Source organism: Schistocerca serialis, chromosome 4 (genome assembly GCF_023864345.2).
Source record: "Schistocerca serialis cubense isolate TAMUIC-IGC-003099 chromosome 4, iqSchSeri2.2, whole genome shotgun sequence".
NCBI lineage: Eukaryota > Metazoa > Arthropoda > Insecta > Orthoptera > Acrididae > Schistocerca > Schistocerca serialis.
In genome coordinates this window covers 160,630,770-160,654,310 of record NC_064641.1, presented here as the reverse complement: position 1 = coordinate 160,654,310, position 23,541 = coordinate 160,630,770, and the positions used below count along the sequence as shown (strand labels likewise).

Genomic DNA, 23,541 nt, shown 5'->3' with positions numbered 1-23,541 from the left:
CTTTTCACCATCTCATAGAGAGGATCTATTTCCCGAACGTTATCATATTGAGAGGTTCGACTATACTTTCATATAACTTACCAGACAGAATGTAAGAAGCACAAAATCAAGACAAAACATTCCTTCAGATATATAAAGTGCATAGGCACACACAAACATCACACACACACAGCCTTTGTTGCATTTGAGTGTTGCTGCTAGACTGAATTTTTCATTGTTGTTTCATGTATTGTTGATTAGCTATTTGAAGCAACTAATTATTACAGCATTATTGAAAAGTATAAGATCTAACAATAAAGGAAAAACACCCTTTTGATTTATTTTTATGTTGAAAAGTATGGCAGTAGTAATTATTTGAAACAAAATTTGAGATGGTGAAACTTGTGATTCTGCAGAAAAAATTCCTGAAATTTGGAAAAAAAAGGTGAGAAATTACATTAATTACAAATTTTCAAACATGTGTTGCTTAGACACAGCACTTTAATGATTTTTATATTATGGCTCAATTCTTTTACTTTCCAGTGACACCAAATGAAATAAAATTGATTCATAAATAAAAATGGTTACGAACTTACACGGCACTTTGTGTCTCAACACCAGTTGGTAGAAGGGGCCCACATTTCAGAATGGTCTCCTAATTGCAATTTTGGTCAAAAAATTCCACAAAACAATATTTTAACCCTAACTCATTATGTACATTCTTACACCAAATTTTCAGAAAAATCTGTGACATAAGGGCAATGGCCTCTGGGTGATTTCACTTGAAATTACTCTGTTGCATAAATATGATTGCCAACTCCTCTGTTTTGCCTTGAGTACAATAGTTTCCCAATTTTAGTATCAGTACTTCTTGGTCTGTGGTGTCAAATGCTCTGGAGAGGTCCAGAAACATTGCAGTTAAAACTTCTTTTTCATCTAAAGACTGTGTAATGTATTCTGTCAGATTGGCAGTTGCTGAGTCTGTAGATTTATCCTTTCTGAAACCATGCTGTTATGGTACAAGAATGTTCTCTTTGTGTTGGAAAATCAACAAATGTATTACATGTAAGCATTTCCAGGATTTTTGAGAAACCTGATATCAAATGGGTCTGTAGTTGTTAGGGCCATCCTTATCCCCTTTCTTGTACATTGGCACCACCCAGCTTATCTTCAGATTTTCAGGAAAAATTCTGTTTGTGAAAGAGCTGTTGGCTGTGTCCAGCAATGGTCTGATTATTTGCTCCCTTGCTAGTTTTATTATGTGATTCAATATTGCATCACCACCACCTGATTTTTTGGACTTCAGTTGGTGCACAGTTTTTCTCAGGTTATCTTCTGTTTTAGTATCAAGAATATGGTTCAGCTTTTTTAAATACATCAATAACCTTCTTTTTAGTATGATTTCATTCCAGTTTTAAGTTCTATACCACGTTTCTATAGTTACCATTGAGTACTTTAGCTATTTCTATACCATGTGTAACCCTATTTTCATTGACATGATCTGTTTTTTTTCTTTCACCAGTTACATTCCAGTCTGACTGTATGTTGTTTTTTGAGTTTATTATGGTGGTAATTGCCCCTTGCTTAGTCCTCTCTTCTGATCTTTCTGTACTTCTTTTTACTATTGTATGATTTTCCACTTTGCCCCTCTGCCTCAGAACCTGCAACTTCGTATGCAGTTTGGTTATTTCACTGGTAATCCTCTGTATTTGATCCTGCAGCTGTGTTATGTCATTCCTTTGGGAAAGTGCTATATTAAACTCATATTTAATTGTTGCAATAAATGAATCATACTTTTTGTTTACATTCTGCACCTGTAAGGTTTCATTCCAGGTTTCCCTACTTAACCCATGCAATATCAATGAGGAGGTGGGTTACTTTATGCCCACCTTTTGAAAATATTGCAATATTGTTAGATACTTCATATTTTAAAATGTCAAAAAAACTGTTTTTAAAGAGTTCTTTGACCAGATTCCAGAATTTTTTTAAATTTTAACCAAAAAATTTTAGTCTCAGTGAATGTCATTTTTTGCAGTAAATGTTGTATTCAGTATTTTCAGTTTCAGGACCATACTAACACGTCAATATTTTTTTAAAAAGTATGTTGTGAGTAAATGTTAACAACAATTGAAATTTTTTGAGGTCGCAAAGTACCTGCCCCCTCCTCGCCACTTGGTAATGCGCATTAAGGAAAAGGTGTTGGTATTGGTAAGGTTAATATTGTTCTAAATATGTTAATATTTTGCCCTCTGATGGTCCTGATTTCTTTGGTTGTTCATTTTGAGTCTAATACTATGTCATTACTTCTGCAGAAGCAATCAGCTGTCCATGATGATCAGATATGTCCGTTTAGGCTACATGTGACTCATACTTACACCTACTATCATCAGTAATGATGTTATTAATAACTGTTTTTAAGAAGTCACTGTTGTTGGTGCAGATATTGTTGCCTTCACGTTATATTCTAATGAAAATTCTTCAAAATCTTGTCTTACTTTTGAGAATTTTCACACGTCAATATTGGAGTCTTCACATGTAACAATCATTTTTTCTTCATATTCATTTTCAGTAAGGTACCAACTTTTTTTTTCAGAATGATTCCATTCTTGCCACATGATGATTTGTACACCCAAAACACTAACACACTCTAAAGTCATCAGTCTTTTTGTCTAGCTTTGGGTAATCTGACATGTTTATTGTTTACAGCCTTTGGTTTAGATATACAGAAGTAACCTTTGGTTTCAAGTAGTGCAGTTCATGACATAAGTTCATGGCTTGTAGAAAATAAACTAATGCTCAATCACAGTAAGACTCAGTTTTTACAGTTTCTTACACCAATTCAACAAAACCCGACATTTTAATTTCGCGGAATGGGTAGGCCTATATGATTTGTGAATCTGAACAGTTCAAATTTCTTGGTGCTCAGATAGACAGTAAACTGTCTTGGAAAGCCCACATTCAGGATATTTTTAAAGACTTAATGCTGCCACTTTTACTATTCAAACGGTTTCTGGAGTAAGTGATCGTTTGACACGAAAATTAGTGTACTTTTCTTATTTTCATTTGTATGTGTCTTACGGTATTTTATTGTGGGGTAACACTTCCCATTGTCAAAGGATATTTTTGGCTTGGAAACAGGCAGTTCAGGCAATAAGTGGTATGAATTTGTGAACCTCTTGTTGACCCCTGTAGACTAGTCTGGGTATTCTGACATTGGCCTCTATGTATATATATTCTTTCCTGTCATTTCTTGTTAACAATACCACCTTATTCCCAAGAATTAACAGCTTTCACTCATCTGGTAGAATTTTGCACAGAGCATCATGTGTAACACTGGGGCTAAGAATTGTGAAAGAAAGAGCCCTGTATGTGGAACAGACCTGGAGACCACAATTTGTAGGCTGTGAACTTTAGATTAAAACTGAAGAAACTGCTGAAAGATGTGGTTAGTTAAAGGAACCAGTCATTGTCGAGAGTTTAAAAGTGAGCATGAGACAATGATTGAATAGGTAAAGAGACAAGGCATAGTAGAAATCGTTTGATATTACTGGAGGTACTGAATTTAATTGGTAAAGCATGTATAATTAGGGAAAAGATAGATACTGCCTATAAAAAAAAAGGCCTTCGGAGGAAAGAGAAGCAGTTGTATGAATATCAGCATCTCAGACAGAAAACCACTACTAAGCAAACAAGAGAAATGAAAGGTGGAAGGAATATATAGAGGGGCTTTGCAAGGAAACAAACTTGAAGGCAATATTATAGAAAAGGAAAAGGATGTAGATGCAGGTGAGATGGAAGATATAATACTGCAAGAAGAATTTCACAGAACACTGAAAGTCCTATGTCGAAATAAGGCACCTGCAACAGATGACATTCCCTCCGAACTATGTATCCTTCGGAGAGTTAGCCATGATGAAACTGTTACACCCATTGCACACTATGTGACACATGTGAAGTACCATTAGACTTAAAGTAAAATGTAATAATTTCAGTTTCTGAGAAAGCAGATGCTGCCAGTTGTGAATGTTATTGAAATATCTGTTTAATAACTCATGGTTGCAAAATAGTGACGTGAATTATTTGCAGAAGAATGGAAAAACTGGTAGAAGCCGACTTCGGGAAAGGTCGTGCAGCAATGATGAAACTGCGACTTCTTAAAAAATAGGTTACAGAAAGGCAAATCTGCATTTATAGCATTTGTACACTTAGAGAAAGCTAGTAATGATGTTCACTGGTTCCACTCTTTGAAATTCTGAAAGTATCTGGGTAAAAAACAAGAAGCGAAAGATTATTTAAAACTTGTACAGAAACCAGATGGTAGTTACATATGTTTAATGATATGAAAGGGAGCTAGTGGTTTAGAAGAGTGAGAAAGGGTTGGAGCGTATTCCTGATTATGTTCATTGTGTACATTGAGTGGGCAGTAATGGAAACCAGACAAAAATTTGGAGATTGTAATAAAGTTTGGGGAGCAGGAATAAAAGCTTTGATCTTTGCTGATGACATTGTAATTCTGTCAGAGACAATGAAGGACTTGGAAGACCAGTTGAATGGAATGAACAGTGTCTTGAAAGTAGGATATAAGATGAACACCAATAAAAGCAAAGAAAGGTTAATGGAATGTTTTTGAACTAATTTGGGTGATGCTTTGGGAATTAGATTATGAAATGTAACATTAAAAGTAGTAGATGAGTTTTGCTATTTAGGCAGTAGAATAACTTACGGTTACTGAAGTAGATAGGATATAAAATGTAGACTGGCAGTGCTAGAAGAGAGTTTCTGAAGAAGTGAAATTTGTTAACATTGATTATATTCTATATGTTAGGAAGTCTCTTCTGAAGGTATTTGTATGGAGCATAGCATACGTTTGTATGTGAAACGTGGATGATAAGCAGTTCAGACAAGAAGAGGAAACAAACTTTTGAAATGTGGTGCTACAGAATAATACCGAAGAGCAGATGGATGTAACTAATGATGAGGTACTGAATAGAACTGTGGAGAAAAGGAATTTATGGCACAGTGTGACTAAAAGAAGGTGTTGGTTGATAAGACATGTCCTGAGACATCAAAGAATCATAATTTAGTATTAGAGGAAAGTGTGGCGGATAAAAATTGTAGATTGAGAAGAAGAGATGAATACAGTAAATAGGTTCAAATGGGTGTAGGATATAAAAGTTATTTTGGAGATGATGAGGCTTCCACAGGATAGAGTGGAGTGGAGAGGTTCCCCAGAAAAGTCTTTAGACTGAAGACAGCAATGATACACATGTTAGGCTTCTGAATCACTTTGATAGTTTTCACTTAAAATGAGTGAAACTATGGTTGAGTGAGACTAGTGGACACTGGAATGTGTCAGCTATGTTAGAAGAATACTTCAGGAACCATATGCTAGACAGAAAATCATATAACCAAAATGCCATCTGAAAAATGCTTTTCTTTTAACTCATCTTTGTTTATTTTCTGTCCACAACTTTCCATTGACATTCTCTCTCACTCTCTCTCTCTCTTTCTCTTTCTCTTTCTCCTCCCCCTCCCCCCCCCCCTTTTTTAATTTTTCTTTTTACGCAGATATTAACTTGTTTATTTTGTGTCAGTATGACAGATACATGGATTCATCTGTTTCCTTTTTGGAAAAAACTTTTATATGGTTAGTCATGTGGTAGCTCCCCTATGTGTTTTATGAAATTAACATACTGTATATGTGGATAATATGCACAAAAATATTCATCAGTGATTTGTCCCTGTAACATAGCTTTCCTTTCCTTTCCCTTCCCTTCCCTTCCCTTCCCTTCCCTTGAAATCTGGATTATGATGGCGGAGTAATCTATTACATAGTCAGAGATTTAGGGTAGGTAAAAAAGTGGTAGTGCGATGTGTGTTTGCAAAACCAACAAATGTACATAAGAAATATGGATAATGGTATCTGATTGACCTGTGGCATAGGCAAAGGTCTACATTGGCTCAATATTTTAATGCATTTTCTCTTAAAATTACCAAATACTGTGAGGGAATGGGCTGTCAGAAAAGTATTATTATACCCAAGTTTCTGATGAGGGTTTTGGTGCACATTGTGTAGATACATTACACATTGACTGTGAAGGACTTAGAGTGGGCAAATGTGCTGCGGAATTCTTACTTCCAAAGTGCACATTAACTTCTTGTGGTTGGGGTTCACAACCATGCAGAATATTGTAAAGTTTGTCATATTCTTCAGCATTTGGGCCATTTTTAAATGGTACTGCCAAATCTTTTGCAGTACCACTTGAAAATGGCCCAAAGGCTGTAACTGCAATTGTGAATTACATAATCTCTTCAGTCAATGGTGAATACGAAATTAAAAAAAAATAAATACATTTTGTACAACAGCCTTAACATGTCAGAATTTGTGGGAGCTGTTTTGGATAACGTGATTTAAGACCTTCTTTCATCTGCAGATTATTCACAAGGGTCTGTTATCAGATATGTAAAATATCTTTTGGGTTATTCCACTGTTGTGGGTGTGACATTTTGTCACATTTTTCACATGTAACATTATATTTATTTGTACTTCAGGTGTCAGAGTAAGGCTAACTTTAATTTAGTGAATAGAATAGTATGTAATTAAGTTCCTGTAAAAATTTTAGCTCTTAATTTTACACTCAACATGCTAAAAAAATCGTGAAGTGAAGTGTTGCGGGTATGACGAAACTTTACCCTTCATTTGCACATAGCCATGTTCTTTAATTATTTTGTCTTCCACTTCTGAATCATGATGGTTGATAATTTTTCACACAGTGAAGAAAGGAGTAATAAAATACAAGATATGAACATTTCTTTCCTCCATGTTGCGGGTGTGACACACAGATACATCAATATTATTGAGTGAGACTTAAAACAAAACAGCAAGAAAATTCTTTAATTATTATGTTAAAATGATAAAAACTCAAACAAGAGAGAACTAGACCTATTTCAATACTGCTGACAAACAAATTGTCCCCTGTTATGCAACAGCTTGGGTGGATTTACTTTCTGGGAGATGTAACGTGCACGTGGGGCACACAATACTCATTAAAGCCTGTACTATGGTAAGTGAGTGGGGTTCACCTTACGAGACAGGATTTTTGTATAGATATTGACCGCGTGTACCTGAATGGTGGCAAATCAGACTTACACCCACTCTGTAATAACAATGATACGTCAAATAAGTCCAAAATGCAACTGCACGTCAGGACGGACAAGAAATGACACAGAAGATGCTACCAATTTGTTAATAATACGGTCGCCAGCCTAATTAGGCATTAACTGAGTTTCTTTCCTGTACGAGTTGGTGTATATTCATGCAAACCAACACGTAGTAACACTGCATAATATAGCAAATTTTAGAACCAGAAAATCTATTGAACTGATAGTTTCACGTTCTGTACTGATATGGAAAAACCATAAATACATAACACTACACTATAATGTATACTACAAAACTTCGTACTGTCTATTGATCTGATTAAAATTGGGCATAGGTTACCCTAGAAGCAGCACTTTCGAGTCACACACACAATGTCAGTTTTGTTAAAGATAAAAACACTGATAAATCTTGGATTTTATATTGACTTTAACTTTTGCTGGTCAAATCAATTTAGAGCACTTCAGAATTCAAATGAATAAAAAAGGGGGGGAGGGGACCCTGAAACTGTTATGATTACTGTATCAAAAAAATTGATTATTGAAACCATTATGCGCTCAAGATTTCCAGTATATGAGTTACTACTCTTTTTATCTTATTTCCTGCTTATTTAAATACCTTTTTATCTGTCTCGAAGTAATTAAACTTCATTACTAAATCAATATTAAAGTTATCTTCCAACTTTGTCAGACCTTCGTTATTCATTTACTGGTTCATTAACAAAACAGTTCTTTAAACACCATTCTTACATAGTTAGGTCTGCAAGTAATTATTAGTAACACAAAATTTAATTTTTCATTTCGGGACACTTGGATTGCACAACATTTGGAAAGGACCCTATCTAGGTTAGTTGTGAGGATAATTAAATAATAGGAAAGTTCTGGTAAAATTTAAGTTGTTATTGAACAGTATGGAACAAAAGTAACACTGGTCCATACAAATACAGTACCAAAAGTTTCAACCTGTTTGTATCGATGCGGCGGTTGGCGGGCGGCGAGATGGCGAGGCATAGAGCACACATACAACCACAGCTATGGCTCTTGACGTACCGGCACTTTATTTCTTCATAGCGTCGCAGTACTTTTCCGTTTTGTGCCTATGGAATTTTGCCATGCTGTATGGGCGTTGGAACGGCATACCCGAGGCTCAATGAAACTATGTCTTCCAGGAGAGCCTCCTCAATCCAGAACGTGTTGCTCAGACCAATGCCAAACTCCAACTACAACTGCTGAGCCCGTTGTGCCGTGCAGTGCCCGTGCGCATTTTCCCGCGCTCGCCTGCCATCCACCTTTTACCGCTCCCTTACAGACAGGGTATTCACCCAAGGTTTTGCATTCTACATATCCTAACACATTGCCTACGTATGGACCAGACGCACAGTTACAATTTCAAACATGTTACAACAGTTTCAACATTTGTTACCTTTCAATTCTATTACAGTATTGCTTGACATTTGACATAAACATTAATATTCACATTGAAAATTGTTTACAGTTTTCTTAACACAATGGCATGAAACAAGAAAACAAATGAAATCAGAACATCAGTTACTCAAGTTTAACGAACAATCAGATGGAAAAAAATATTATTTATATGTACAATAGTACAACGTCGTCGTTGTTACAGAGATTACTGAAATATTTTCCCAAGATATGTCTTCTTTTGTGGGCCAAATCCAGCATTTCCCACTGGGTTGTATACTTCAGCAAGACCTGCTCAGCTTGTTCATCAACTTGAATAACTTCAGCAAAGTATTTCTTCTTCAAACACAACTTTCCAGTGACAGTCAACTCCGACAGTACAAAATCTCCTATAGTAAGTTTCAAAGATTCTTCATTATCAATTGTGTGCATTTTCATGGTTATGAAGTGATATCACTGTTGTAATCTCTTGGGCAGATGTAGCAGAAACCCTTATAACTCTCTCTTTAACTGCTATAATGCAATGGAGTTTGTGCAATCCTGGGGAATAGGCTGTACGCCTTTCCAACGATTATCCAACCTAGCCATTGCTGGATTAATTTCTTCAGATGATAAGTAGAAGGTTGTAATCCCTTTCAGTTTCTCCTTGACGCATTTGTAAAATCATAAGGAGTGTTAATAGTAATCCTCCATGATTTTTACAGTTCTCCACACTGTTCTTTTCACGGTACCACCAATGCCATCAACTGCACCTTTACTGAGGAAAAAAAAAAAAAAAACACCCAGTCACCAGTAATGCCAAAGTCAGCTTGTAAATATGTAACATTTAATAATGTGAAGCGATTCTTGAATTGTGCTGTGCAACCATCGGAGAAAATCTTGACTCTTTGAAGATAAGGAAATTCTCTCTTTAGGTCCTGAAAAAGCAGCTTAAGCATTGTCCAAACTGAATATTTATTGTGGGACAAGTCATCCCTAACAATGGCATAGCTGCGTATGGTGCCATATTTAATCCAGGCCACAGCTGTAAATATAGTTGTCTATTGTTGGTGCCAGTGAGCACTCTGGATCTCTTCCTGACAAAGAGAAGTATAATTTTCAACATAGTCAACTTGCAAAACCAAATTGTGGTTACTGAAATTTACTTTTGCATCCTCAAAGTACTTTGATTGCTTCTTCTTAACACAACAGTGCAGTTTGAATCCCAGAAGCTGTTTTTCTATTTCTTTAATTGCATTCAAAGCTGTCCCAACTGTTTCTATACACTGAGGGCGACCTTCAACATCTTTCCATTGAGTCCATTCAAGCTCATTGTTCAGTTCTTCTTCATCAACAAGGCTCTGCGCATTTAAAGTGTTACACTTTTCGCCGTCACTGGACATACACCTATAATTTTCTGTGTCACAAACAAGAATGCTAACTAAATCTCGTGTTCTACTTGGAAATGTACTGGTTTCTCTTGCAACGCTTTCAACCAAATACTGTATGTTTGTGTGGTATCGACAAATACACACATTATGTGGCATAAATGATACAGGGTATACAAAAGGTGGGCGAAGAGAGAAGAATTTTGATTTTTTTTTTAAATCTAACACTCTGGATATTCAAGAATAAATTGTTCATATGCTTCAGGTATTGTCATCATCATATAGCACTTCTGTTTCAGTTCTCATTCTCCAATTTCAGGATTCTTGACACTAACCACATTTTTTCTTCCGGGTTCTTTTCGGCTTATGTCGTCACAAAGGTAGAAGTTCTTAATTTTATTTTCTGTATCTGCACTGAGAAACTTACTCCCTTTCTTGTACATATCTTTTTTTAATTTATTTGAAACTTCAGGCAGCTTATCGTTAAACAGCTTTGCCACTACATCCTTTAGTTTCCTTGGGGTGCATGGTAAGCTTTTATTCACCTAGTTTACCGCCTTCCCAAGTGATCTTTTGGAACTACATGGTTTATAGGGCGACAAAATGCAAGATGAAGTGGGAGTTTAAGCAGAAATTTTATTCTTTTCTCGATGCCTCCTTTGTCTTTCCCTATCTTGCATATGTTTAAGTTTTTTTGATCATCCTGCAAGGCAGCTTTATTTTTTTTTCTCTCCGTAACTTACTTCTTTTGCGTTCATTTTCTAACATTGCCTGATACTGAATTGGAGATTGCTTCAGTTTTTCTCTAAAGTTGCGGCACCTTTCAGTGGATGACTTGCGTGTCCTATAATAAATTACAAGAATAATACTTTCAGATGGTTGATAATAATAACAACAATCACAACAATAATATCAACAATAACAATAACTATGTCTGTTGTTACAGTAAAATTTCCTGTCACAAAGTTCTGGTATCACGGTAACAGCTCTAACAGTTTGATATATCAAACCCGAAACACGTTTCTTGACATGATAGTGTTCCTACAAAAAAATATTATAATTCATAGTTGTAGCCCATGTAACTAACCTCACTTTTACAAACTTTCAACTTTACATAACATGAAACTAAACTGATTAACAAATAAATGTCTATTTCTGTGTTGCGGGTGTGACAGAAATTTCGTTTTTTTTTTTTTTTTTTTTTAAAAGAGATTCAGAGCTTATTTTCCTGTATTATAAATGTAAAACCACAGTTACAGCTTCACAATTATCCAGAGAGTATATGCACAACACATGGACATTCAACTTCAAAGACACTAGTCTGTAGGGCTGCCAACATTTCACATTAAATTTTACAATTTTTTCCCTGACACTAAGAGTAAGTTTGTAACTGTTTTACACCTTTCAGGCCAGGATATAATGAAAACTGGGATTAGTTTCTGCTTCCTTGACCTTTTGGCTACGGAAAGATATGCCACACTTTAAGATCTTTTAAACTTTATTTTTTATTATGAAGGCTCCTTTCACATGGAATGACTCTCTTGTATTAATGAGAGATACTGTGAATGTACAGGTTAGGCAGATGTGCATGTTGACATACTGGATTCAGATTTGGTTAAATAATCTAAATTGCTTCTTTTACATCTACCCATCTCAAGACAAGCAAATGTATAGTACACTGCCTACCATAATGCAGTTTTCATTCCTTCAGTGTTATAGCAAATGCAAGATTCAGTGTGGTGTTCATCATCCTTATGACCTCATAAAGCCATTGCATGTCAGAACAAAGGTGTTAAAATGGAAGAAAACTCTACTGAAATTATGGTTGCCAATACTGATGTAGACAACCTTTATTGCTCACTACATGCATAAATATGTCTTCTATGTAAGACATTACAGGAATTTTAGCTCACCATTTTGTTAACTAATTCAATGAATTTCCATCCTTCCTGAAGCAGAAAGTAGTTTCGAAACGAAAACTGCGCAGAAATTAAAGTGTAGCACTGCTGCTCTGAATGAGAGAAAAGGTGAAAAATGAGAGTTACTTGATGTTAAAACAATTTTATTTGAGTTCCCATCTGTGAAGTTCAGACCTCGAAAGTACCAATCATATTGAAATATAAAGATGTCTTCATGAGAGACTGGTGAGTCAAATGAAAGGGAGCTTTAGTGTTGACTGCTGACATATATACTAATAGTTTTTAATGATGTATGCAATTTGTTGGGAGGAAGTGTTGAAACTGCTGAAGGCAGACAGAAGAAAGACCAGTGTTTGGAATACACTGCAATAAGAGAATTTTAATTCAAACAATCTCATGATTAAAAGAATATATTTTCCTTGGATGGGAGAAGAAAAATAATGAATAAAGACAGGTATTTCCAATGGATCATGTGTTGCAGACTTATGCAAAATGAAGAGAAAGTAACCAGATCAAAACTGAAGGTTGTATTAAACCAGAGTAAAAACCAGAAGGTGACAGTCTTAGTCTTGGCCTTGTAGTACTCTGGCTTGAAGAAATTGTTTGCAGATGCTAATTCGTATGCCAGTGTTAATAGTTACCAGAATCATTATTATGTATTAGTCAAATCAGAAGGGCAGATGCTGAGGCGACCATTACTTTCACAGGGAGCAGGGAGGGAAAAATTATAGAATTCTTAAGCCCATTAATTTCTTAAAAAAAAGAACATATCTGTTGTCATCTTTTGTGTTATTGCCATTCTATAGATTCAGTATGTGGCCAAGTCTGATTTGCATCTCTCAGCTCTTACTTTTAGCAGGCTGTTTTCAGATTTAATTGTTAGTAACCATGGAAAACATTGTTTCATTAATCAAAATTTCGGGCATTTGCAAGTGCTTGAAAGTATGTCTGCAAAAGTGAAAGATCCAGCATATCATGAAAATGTGTTAGTGATTCTGATACAGCTTTGTGCAATAATATATCTTAGAATGAGATGCTGTGGATGTAGTTACAAGGAAATTAATTTATTTTCTACAAAAGCTTCACAAGATGTTGAGAACATTTATGATCCTCAGTATCTGCCAGGTTAGGATGTTTTACTTTCTATTGGTCTTTCAAACTGTGATCTCTCTTTTTAGGATATTGATAAGAAGAAGAAGAAATGTTCCAGAATATAAAACCAACTTTTGGTGAGTCTATTATTTGCATTTTGTAGTGGGATCAGTTCTTAGTGAATAGCACTTGGGTGCAATGAGTTTGTTTATCTCATGTGATTTTGTAACTCTCCTGAACCATGTATATATACCTTTATGATGCACATTATTTTACTATGGACGAATGTCTTGTGATATAGTGTGGACTGTCTTACTTGTTGAAATAGCTGTACTTATATACATTAAAGAGGGATAAGTGAAGTGCCAGGAATTCATTGGGTTGGTGAATTGCAATTTCCAGGTAGACACAAATTGAAAGATGTGCAGCCAGGGAAAAGATCCATAAAATTATAGGAATAAGTGGCAGGCTAATGCGACCTCAGGTTAAGACTAGAAAAAGCGCACTGTTAAGGTGTAAATTAATAGTGCATTGCGTTTGCAGCAAGAGTGATTATAATTCTTGAGAGCTTAACGAAGTTCTGCAGAGAAAGCATTTGTTACGTCAAAAAATTAAGACCTGTATTATGACAAGAAGTGAGCACAGAACATGAGTGCAAGGTATGTAAGTGAAATTAGAGGTAATGTTTAGCCCTCTCATGTGAAAGTTGATATATGAAGTGTAGCAGCGCACAGTCCCTTTAAACTTCATTACATCATAAGCCATGAAAGCTATTGTCAGTTGTTTGTATCACAAAAGAGCTGGACCATGCTGTGGATGATTAACCGGTATGCAGATAGTCACGTGTGGCTATGGTGTCCGTGGTTGCTAAATAGTTCCTTGAAGTATTTCAAATCGTCTTTGTAATATGTTTTACTTTATTATACATGTTTTGTTTTATTCATTTAAAACACCAAAAAAATGTTTTAAATGAATAAAATGAAATGCGTGCAGTAAACTGCATAGTAGTTGCAGAGGCAGATTTGAAATACAATATCTTATTTTTACGTAACATTGTTATTGTCTCCATTGAGCTGATTGAAGCAGTGATGAAAATTAGATCATCATATTGCTTATCTGGAAGGAGTCTCCAGAATAAGCCACCAGCAGCTACACACGTACATAAACTGATTCACTGTGCCACGCAGAGTGAAGAATACTTCTTAGTTATGCTTTTCTCTGGTCCATTTATGAATGGATAATTTGAAGAACAACTATATGATTTCTCAGGTGACGTGGTCTCTTCTTATTTTGCTCTCATGGTTCTTAGTGAAATGCGTAGTTGAGACAGTAGACACAAAATTTGTACCTGTTGTCTTCTTTGTTTTATGATCTCTTTCATTTCTACAGTTGCAGTTATACAAGTTATATGGTTTATTGCCGTCTTTTGTGACTGTAACAAAAGTCTTATTAAGACCAGACACATTTTTAGTGGTCACTGTAACAATGTGGCTTTCCTTAAACTTTTTTGTGCTAAGATCATGAACAGTTCTCATGCTTTCACTTGCAGGGTGAAAGCATGCAAACTGTTCATGATACTAGCAAACAAAATTGTAAGAAAAGCCATTTTGTTATAATGGCCATTGGAGATACTTTAAAATAGGAGCAATCTGATGAATTCCAGACCCCGTACCACTGATATCGATTTGTATTAGTATTTTGGAACATATACTGTGTACTGATATTATGAATTACCTTACAGGTAATTTTCTATTGACACATAATTAGCACTTATTCTTATTACTAAGAATGAAAGGAAAGGAGAGAGGCATGGTTTTGTTTTACTAGCATTCCAACTTGCTGTGCCAAAGAATGACATGTGTTGCTGACAGCTGCTTATCATTTATAATATAACATTATAAATGATAAGCAGCTGTCAGCAACACACGTCCTTCTTTGCCACAGCAAGTCTAAATGTTAGTAAAACAAAACCATGCGCCCCCTCTCTCTCTCTCTCTCTCTCTCTCTCTCTCTCTCTCTCTCTCTCACACACACACACACACACACACACACACACACACACACACACACACACACACAAATAATAAATAATATCATCGCTTTGTAATCTAACACTCTGTAATCCACATCAAATCTCTAAATATTATTGAAGAAGGATAACAAAATTATCACTGAATGTGTTTCTTGACGATAAATGTATTAAATGTTCAAGCTTTTTCAGTGGAAAAAGAGAGAACGAAAGCTTTATTGTCAGTGTAGTACCATTTGAGAGGCAGGCTATGGTTTTCTGTTCTGCTCCTTTCTTTATCTACTTGCGTATGACTGCATTGCTATGAACATAAAATTGACTTCATTAAAGATGTAAGAAGTTATATTTACAATCAAATTGATTCCTTCCCCGATAACTCTCCCCTAACTCTCAAGCAGCTTTTTCATTTTCGTTACCCAACCACTAAAGAAGCAGTGTTGCAATACATCTTTTCTAGTACAAAATATCAACTTAAAATATATATATAAATGCCTGGACATTTATGAATCTTGGCCATTTGCCCAGGCATCTATTTTGCCCATTTGCCTTGACTTATAAATGCCCTGGCATTTTACACCACTAGATGACTATCAGATAGGGTTGATGGAGGACATTCAAAAAGTCTAAAGAAGGGAAGCTTGTTTCATATTGCGAAATAGGAGAAACAATGATGGATTTGATAAGCAAGTTTGGGGTGGTAGTCGATTAAAACAAAGGCCTTTTTCGTTGGGGTGAGATCTTTTCACAAAATTTCTGTGGTATCGTGTATCGATACCACCCCACTGCCATTCTACAGTAAGTAATGGAATAGCAAGTTTCCGTTTGATGGTGATAGACATCTTGTGGGAGCTGGCAGATCCAGTGGAGCATGCCTGCCGAGCCACAGCTCTGCAGTTAAAGTGTCCTCTGCTGCCACAATATAGGATAGCCAGAGGCAGTGGCTCATCCCCACTCACACTCAAGAGCCACGTCGCTGCACAAAGATACACAGATGCCGCATAGTTGTGGCTCCATCTTCACTGTTGTTGCTGTTGTATGAGCTGTACTTTAGTTCTTGCTGCTATTTGTATTATGTCTTTGTTTGTTTGGAGAAGTACAAGTTAAGTAAATCTTCTATTTTCTGTGTTACTTGTTCACTAATCATTTCTGCTCCTGTCCACCTTTTCTAAGATGCCAGTTGCTGCATCACTCTGTAGCCCACCTCTTCTTACCGTTAATATGAAGTCGTACACAGCAATTTTGATCACTAAATTTCTCCCCTGAATGCGAAAATATTTTGTTGCAGCTGGCCTATATAGGGGTGTTCATTCTTCCCACACGCTGTTAGAGAGTGGAACACTAGAGAAGTAGTCTGAAGGTGGTTTGAAGAATCATCTCACAGGCATTTAAGTTCAAATTGCAGAATAGTCATGAATATGAAGTGAAATGAGTTTAGTCTTAATAAGACTAACTACAGATGCAAAAGATGTTATTAACGTATATAATTTGTCAAAATTTCTTTCTCCCCGTGATTATTATTCAGAATCCATGACCGTCTATGTAAAACCAAAGTTAGGTCTTGTCTACATGTTCAAAATTACTGCAGCCTTTCTTATTGAATTCTTGTACTGGTAACTGAATGGTTTACTGCGACAAATTGTGAAACCTCTGAACAATGTGTACTTCGTTATTTATACAGATATTTGATGCATTGCTGGTTTCTATGCCTGATCGTCTTTCTTTCTCACAACCATTATTTTTGTACTAGAAGCTGATCAGTTCACACTGACACCAAAGCTTAGGAAGTCGATCACCACTTGCTGAAGTAAATTTTTACAATTGTATGAGACAAAGAAAAAAAAATAAATATATTGTTTTGTGGGAGATACATGCTGTGTATTCGTGGGAAAGTTTTTATCAAGGAATATGAAGTACTGGAAAACACAACTAATGTTAACCAAGCAGCTGATAAATATATGGAACTACATAGCAGTTTATAATGGCTCACTTTGTGACTGAAAGAGCACAAAGACTTATCAAAGTGCTTAGCTTGAAAAGAGCGCAGCTGAACTGTAGAATTGATATTGTTTTGTGGATTTGTTTTGAATCTTCTCCTTGACTCTTTATTGAGTGTTTATTGAGTGTGGGTGATGGAACATTTTCTTGTAAAATTTTTCCTTTGGCCACAAAATACCAAATGAAAAGGTTGTATGGTAAGCTGTGTAAAATAAGGGACCAAGATGATTTGTGAGAGTCATGCTGAGCTGAAATGCTTCAATTTTGTTCCATAGGCAGTGGTGGCTTCAGCAGCGGCACAACGGCGACGCCTTTTGGGCAGTCCCCGTTTGGCAAACCAGCTGGCGGTGGGTTTGCCACCCCTGCATTTGGTTCTACGCCATCCTCATTGTTTGGCAGTACTGCAACATCTGCTGGAGGTGGTGTGTTTGGTGCTGCAACAACTACCCCTGTATTTGGCCAGGCTGCTACCACACAGTCCACAGGATTTGGTAAGTTGGTGAAATTATCTCGGGTTCATACATTATTATAATTTGGAAGCTGTATATTTAATACTTAGTACAATACAAACAAGTATTTCTTTTCTTTTCGTGGTTATTTTGTGGCTGTGAAGATGATTTTTGTGTTATAATGTATAAAATTTGTCTGCCTGACTAAAATTTCCAAGTTTTAAATAGATGAAAAAGAGAAAAATGTGCTGTTGCTTTCACTTTAGGTTTTGGAGCAAATACTACAGGTACTACAAACCTCTTTGGCAGTCCACAAACATCTGTGGGTGGGACTGGTCTTTTCGGTTCCACATCATCTTCTGCATTTGGTCAGAGTAAACCAACAGCATTTGGTGGCTTTGGTACATCAACAGGCACCACAGGGGGTGGGTTGTTCGGACAGACACAACCCAGCCTCTTTTCACAGCCTGCGTCTACTGGGAACACCCTCTTCAGTTCAGGTAAATAAGGAATGGTCGAAGACTGATATTGTTTGCCTTCTTGTTGTTTTGTCCTCTCTCACTGAGCCTTGATTATTCATACATCTGTTCTCTTATCTATCATGCTGGTAGTAGTTGTGAAATTGTGAATATCTTGGTACCATCAGTGTGCATTAAAATATTTCTTAGATCTGAAACTCATAGCCAAAATTTGAATCAAAAGTTCAAGGATAAACGAGGCAGCTGTGCCCGTAGAAATTATAGTGTTTTAAATAGAATAATTTGTGCAATCTTGTCATGTTATACAAAGTTCCCACTTAGGACAATCGAGGAGAAAGTGGAGATTGCCAGTACAGTAATCGGCAAAAAAGGAGGAGGTGGAAAATAAATTAATAAATCATGTGGCTAGCTAAAGAAATGCACAAGCTAAAGGTTGAAACAAATGTCATTATTCTATGCTAATTTTTTTGCTTATGCTTTGTTTCTTTGTATTGACCTGAGGTTCTGAATGATATCATCTTTGTGCTTCATCCCTAAATACTTCAATCTGTCATGATTCACTTTCTTACGAGCATAGTGAACCAATTTTTAGTTCCAAACTTGGATCAATATTTAACTGTTCTTGGATTAATACTTAATTACTTTCCATTGTTTGTAGTCTTATTTCAGTATGTAAAACCTTCATGTTCAGTTAGTATAAACTTTAGGACATTATCTTGTTTAGATTTTCATAGATTACAAATGCTTGGAAGGAATTGTTTCCGGCTTTCATACACCATGTGTCCTATGAATTAGGAAAGTAAGGATAGTGGTGTTATTTTTCTGCATTCCCCATTGCATTTCATTCTCTTCTGATTGATTCTTTACAGAGTATAAGATTTCTTTTCTTTTTTTATACTCACATGTCATTATTTGTTCATGTGTATCATTCACATATTAGTCATCTGAATTTTACTGACTTTTGATTGTGCATTCTATTCACTCCATTAAAAAGGCCCTTCCCCAGTTTAAGTTTTCTTTGTTCAAGAAACATGCCTTCTCTTCTTGTCTCATTTTATTTGTTGGGCACATTTTGCCATTGGTGCTATGTTTGCTTCATTCCCTCAACACCTCAAGTATTCTAGTCTCTTGCTTCTTAGCTCAGGAACATCCTCAGTTTCTGTTTTAATGTTGCAGTTATAGGAATTATCAAAGCCCTTTGATTCGCTTTCACGAGATTATACATGCATTTTATCTCCGGAACCTGTGACTTTTTTTTACAGTTGTGGATTAGCTATATTGATTTTCATAGATTACATTTTTGTGTTTATTTGTGGTGTGCAGGGATAAATATCAACAAGAAATGGTAATCCCATGTCTAAATTTCATTGGAATGATTGCTTTATATTTACTTCAGTTAAGTTAACTATTTTAGCATACCTAATTTGTCTTCAGAATTATAGTATGCCAGTCTTTGTGGAACTTGATTCATGCTTTCTGTAGTCTCCCAAAACTCCTTTTTGAAGAAATTTATCAATTATAAAATTTAATGGTACTTTAGCTCTTATACCGACAAATTTGTCTTCTTTACAGGCTTCACATTCAGCATGGTGTAACAAACAGAAAATATATGGTGATAATAAGCAAAATCATCTGTTGCCGTAATATTAATTTAAATGTCGGCTAAGTGTTTTAACAAGACAGTCCCATGTTTTCTTTATTGTGTTCTAATTACTGTTGTAGATGCCTCATTTTTTTTCATTGTGAACTGTAATTTGCAGGGTTTGGCAGTTCAACTTCAAATACTGGAACTGCCATGGTGAAGTTTACTCCTGTTACTGGTTCTGATACCATGATGAAAGGTGGAGTAACTCAAACCATCAACACGAGGCATCATTGTATCACATTTATGAAGGAGTATGAGAACAAAAGCTTGGAGGAACTGCGTTATGAAGATTACATAGCAGGTCGTAAAGGTCCTCAAGGCACTGGAACAGGTGTAGCAACTGGCGGTGGGCTCTTCCAGCAGCCAGGAACAGCCTGGGGAAATGCCGGCGCAACAGCTGCAGGAACAGGCATATTTGGGTCCCAGACTGACAAGCCATCCCTCTTCTCTGCTCCGTCTACAGGTACCTTTTTGATCAGACACCCATCAGCTGATGACTGTTGTGCTTCTGCAGTCACAGATTTTGTAACTTGAAGAGACACGCTCTTGATGTTCTGTTCTAATTCCAGTGTAGTGTACAAGATTTTTCCTTAGGCCAAGTGTCATAATTGTAGCAATTTGTGACATCTTGTCTCTCACATGTGTACTTGCGTGTCCCACTCTGAAATTAAAGTAGTTAGTAAGAGGGAGGTAAGTCTTAATGAGATTTAATCAGGCAGGGACCACGCTACATTGTGGGTGAATTGTTATATAAATACGTATACACTCAGAAGGCCACTTAACATTGCACAGTGGAATACATTTTGTACCAGTATTAGTGATTTTCTGCCTTTATTCATTATCATATGGAGAGGAGGGAAAAAATCTCTATTGTGTTTTTTGTCTCCGAATATATGTTACCTACCTATCAAGATTTCTGCATAGAACATACAATGAAAGCTGCAGAATTGTCTTAGGTCTTCCTTGGCTATCGTTTCACAGATTTACCCAGCAAGGTTTCACTAGAACAATATCACCTTTTTGAAAAGAATATTTTCTCACCATTTCGTCAGGGCTATACTCGCCCTTTTTATGAGTCTATCAGTCTATGCCTGAATTCATTTGATGTCTGTTTTCGTACCTTATTCATAAGTGTGCTAAATACTGAGCAGTACAGGAGAATTGCACACTTCAACCTCCTGTGTGTGGTTTCATTTACAGATACATGCACTTTCTTAGAACCCTCCCACTGAATTAGTCTTTTGTTTGCCTTCCCCTACTACTGGTTTTAAATGTTTATTTTATTTCATATTGCTTTTTAGTGATTGTGAGACCCACAATTAAAGACAGCTGCTATTTATTATACCAAGTGGAAGCAGTGTAAAATTTCTCTCTCTCTCTCTCTCTCTCTCTCTCTCTCTCTCTCTCTCTCTCTCTCTCTCACACACACACACACACACACACACACACACACACATCTTTAGTATTGCTGATCACAATATCTTCCTTTCGTTTGCAGGTTTCGGTACTGGTACAGGTATTTTTGGTGCCCAACCAGCACAGCAGACTGGACTCTTCGGCAAACCAACAGGTTTTGGTGCTGCTACTACTAGCTCGGGAACAGGTTTTGGATTTAATACCACCACCAGCTCAAATCCGTTTGTATCCCAGTCAAAACCATTTGGCTGTGAGTATATTTAATTTTTTGCAGATATCTTGCAATGTAAGAACTGATGGGCAGTGACATATTTGTAATCTGGCCAAATGTATTTTTTTCTTACTATGTATTCATGTAGATACCTCTAGACAGATTTAATTTTAACAACACTTACTACAGGACTGGCTGTTCATAATTGCCATTCCTACGTGTGCCTCCAAAGTATTTTTCTGACTCTCAGGCTCTGGTAGCTCCTGTCCTTATGCTGCCTTTGTGTGTCATTGAGACACTCTGCCCACATTCGTGTACTAGTCTTACTACATATTAAATTATAAATGGCTAGTAGCATATATAAATCATATTTCCTGTCTGACTATGTAAACATATTTGGTGATTCTCATAACGGACTGACTTGAGACATCTTGAAGTATAAAACAATTTGTAAGGCTCTTTGCTGTTTGTCAGTGGTAACAAGATACACTAGCTCCAATTTGGAATGGCTTTTTTTTAAACATCTTTGTTTGGCAGTGAATGCTTTGTTTACAGTTCATAAAGGCTTACATGACTGAGGGCCATAGGCTCTTTCACTTATATGTGGTTAGGCTGTACACTGAATTTCATAAGTTGCCACATACCTGTTGGGAATAAATTGTTGTTTTATTATTGACCATGTCCGTTCATCATTGCATACATTCCACAAATCTTTCCTCTGGTAGGACACATGCTTAAGTAATGGGCTGGCATAGTGGTGTTATTTGTGCCAGAAATTTAAATTCCCATCTGATCTGTTGCACGGTACTAGTATAATTTTTTAAGAGAACGATACATCCTGTAGATGTCTTAAGATTGCAAGGATAGCTTTACTCATTGTTATTGTAAATATATCCATGTTTTATGCATCCATGTAAAAATTTCCTGGTCACTCAGCTCCCTGATTTTAAATATGTAGCAGTTTGTGAAGACTTTGGGCTGCTAATATTTTAAGCCTGCCATCATTAAATACAGTGAGCATTAACACTGTAGGGCTATTGTTAAATGCAGTGTTTTATTTTACTCTGTTGTGTTTGGGCTGGTTGTACTAGAATGAGTGGTTTAGCAGGTACTGGTCTTGCAAATCCTTCAAAAGAGAGATTACAATCCACAGGAACAATAGATGTTAGGTGCAAAACTTGATACATGTATTTGTAGCTACCTTACATGATGGGGCAGGGTTTGTTTGTGTGCTCTTATCATCCACAAAGCAGTCAATATGATAAGCATATTTGCTACTATTACCTGCAGCCCCTGTCTTTGTATACATTGTTTTAGGAAGTCATTTCTGGGGTTCAGGATGGGTGTGTAGCTCTTGTGGAAGACATATATTGTGAACTCCCATTGCTATTAAACTACTCTTTTACTACCAGAGTATTCTCTAGCTCTTTCACTACAATAGAATGGGTTTACTTTGGATAGTTCCATTTTTTTAAGTCGCATGGTGCAACCTAGTTTTGGCACAAAAGATATTTCACATTCAAAAGTGTGCCATTCACAACGTGTTGTTTTAATTTACAAATATCATGTGAACAACTATTTAAAAAGCTCATGATTGCTTGTCACACAGCATTTCTACTTGAACAGCACATGTGATCTGCCAGTAGATTTGCTGATTTGACAACATTCCCTTGTTTGAAAGGGTTAGCTGCATAAATCGAACCACTCAGAAAAACAGGTTTTTACTTTGTAGTGTGCATATTCAATCAGCTTTTACTAGTATTTTGGTGGTAAGGGAGCAAACGATTTATTTACAAGCTCAAACTGAGGTTTTCTCTCTTTGCAAACTTCGTACTGTTGATAAGAATACCTAACGTGTATTAAGACAATGGGAAGTCCAGGATGGAATAACAATATTACGAAAATATAGATTGCTACACACCACTAAGAGGAAACATTGAGTAACAGACAGGGACAACAAAAAGACTGCTGCACGTGCCCGAGACACTGGTCATGGAAGAAGGCCCTTGGCCTACAACTTAAATGTGTAGCAGTCATTTCGGTGTGCCAATTTGAAAATCTAGTCTCCTTTATATGATGAATAGCAGTCAATACTTTATAGTATTATTGTTAAGATCTATTAAACAGGCATTGTTACCAAGAAGAGTGAACTATAGAGAAATATAGGGTTTGTGATGAAAACTCAGGATTACCTGGTTCTTAATCCTCCATTGCTTGCGTGGAGATGTTTGTCACTATTTTGTCTGACTGGGCTGGAGTGAATTGGTGCCATTTTCAGTACCTTTCCGTTAACTCTCCTTCCATTAAATTCAGTCATCATTGGCTTTCAGTTACGCAGGGTTTCATCATTTATAAAATGTCATTATAGCTTGGAGGACTC

The 23,541-nt window shown here is 36.3% G+C and overlaps 1 protein-coding gene across 2 annotated transcripts in view; it reads left to right on the top strand.

Moving 5' to 3' along the window:
• LOC126473562 (nuclear pore complex protein Nup98-Nup96) overlaps positions 1-23,541 on the top strand; it is a 145,779-nt gene that overhangs the window by 7,941 nt on the left and 114,297 nt on the right. Inside the window, exons 2-6 of one of the 2 annotated variants that reach the window (XM_050100696.1) lie at positions 13,024-13,074; positions 17,237-17,452; positions 17,677-17,910; positions 19,650-19,997; positions 21,033-21,200. In XM_050100696.1, coding sequence (XP_049956653.1) covers positions 13,047-13,074; positions 17,237-17,452; positions 17,677-17,910; positions 19,650-19,997; positions 21,033-21,200 — 994 coding nt within the window. In that variant the 5' untranslated portion in view covers positions 13,024-13,046. The remainder of the gene's footprint in view (positions 1-13,023; positions 13,075-17,236; positions 17,453-17,676; positions 17,911-19,649; positions 19,998-21,032; positions 21,201-23,541) is intronic. The other variant, XM_050100698.1, reaches the window with a different exon arrangement.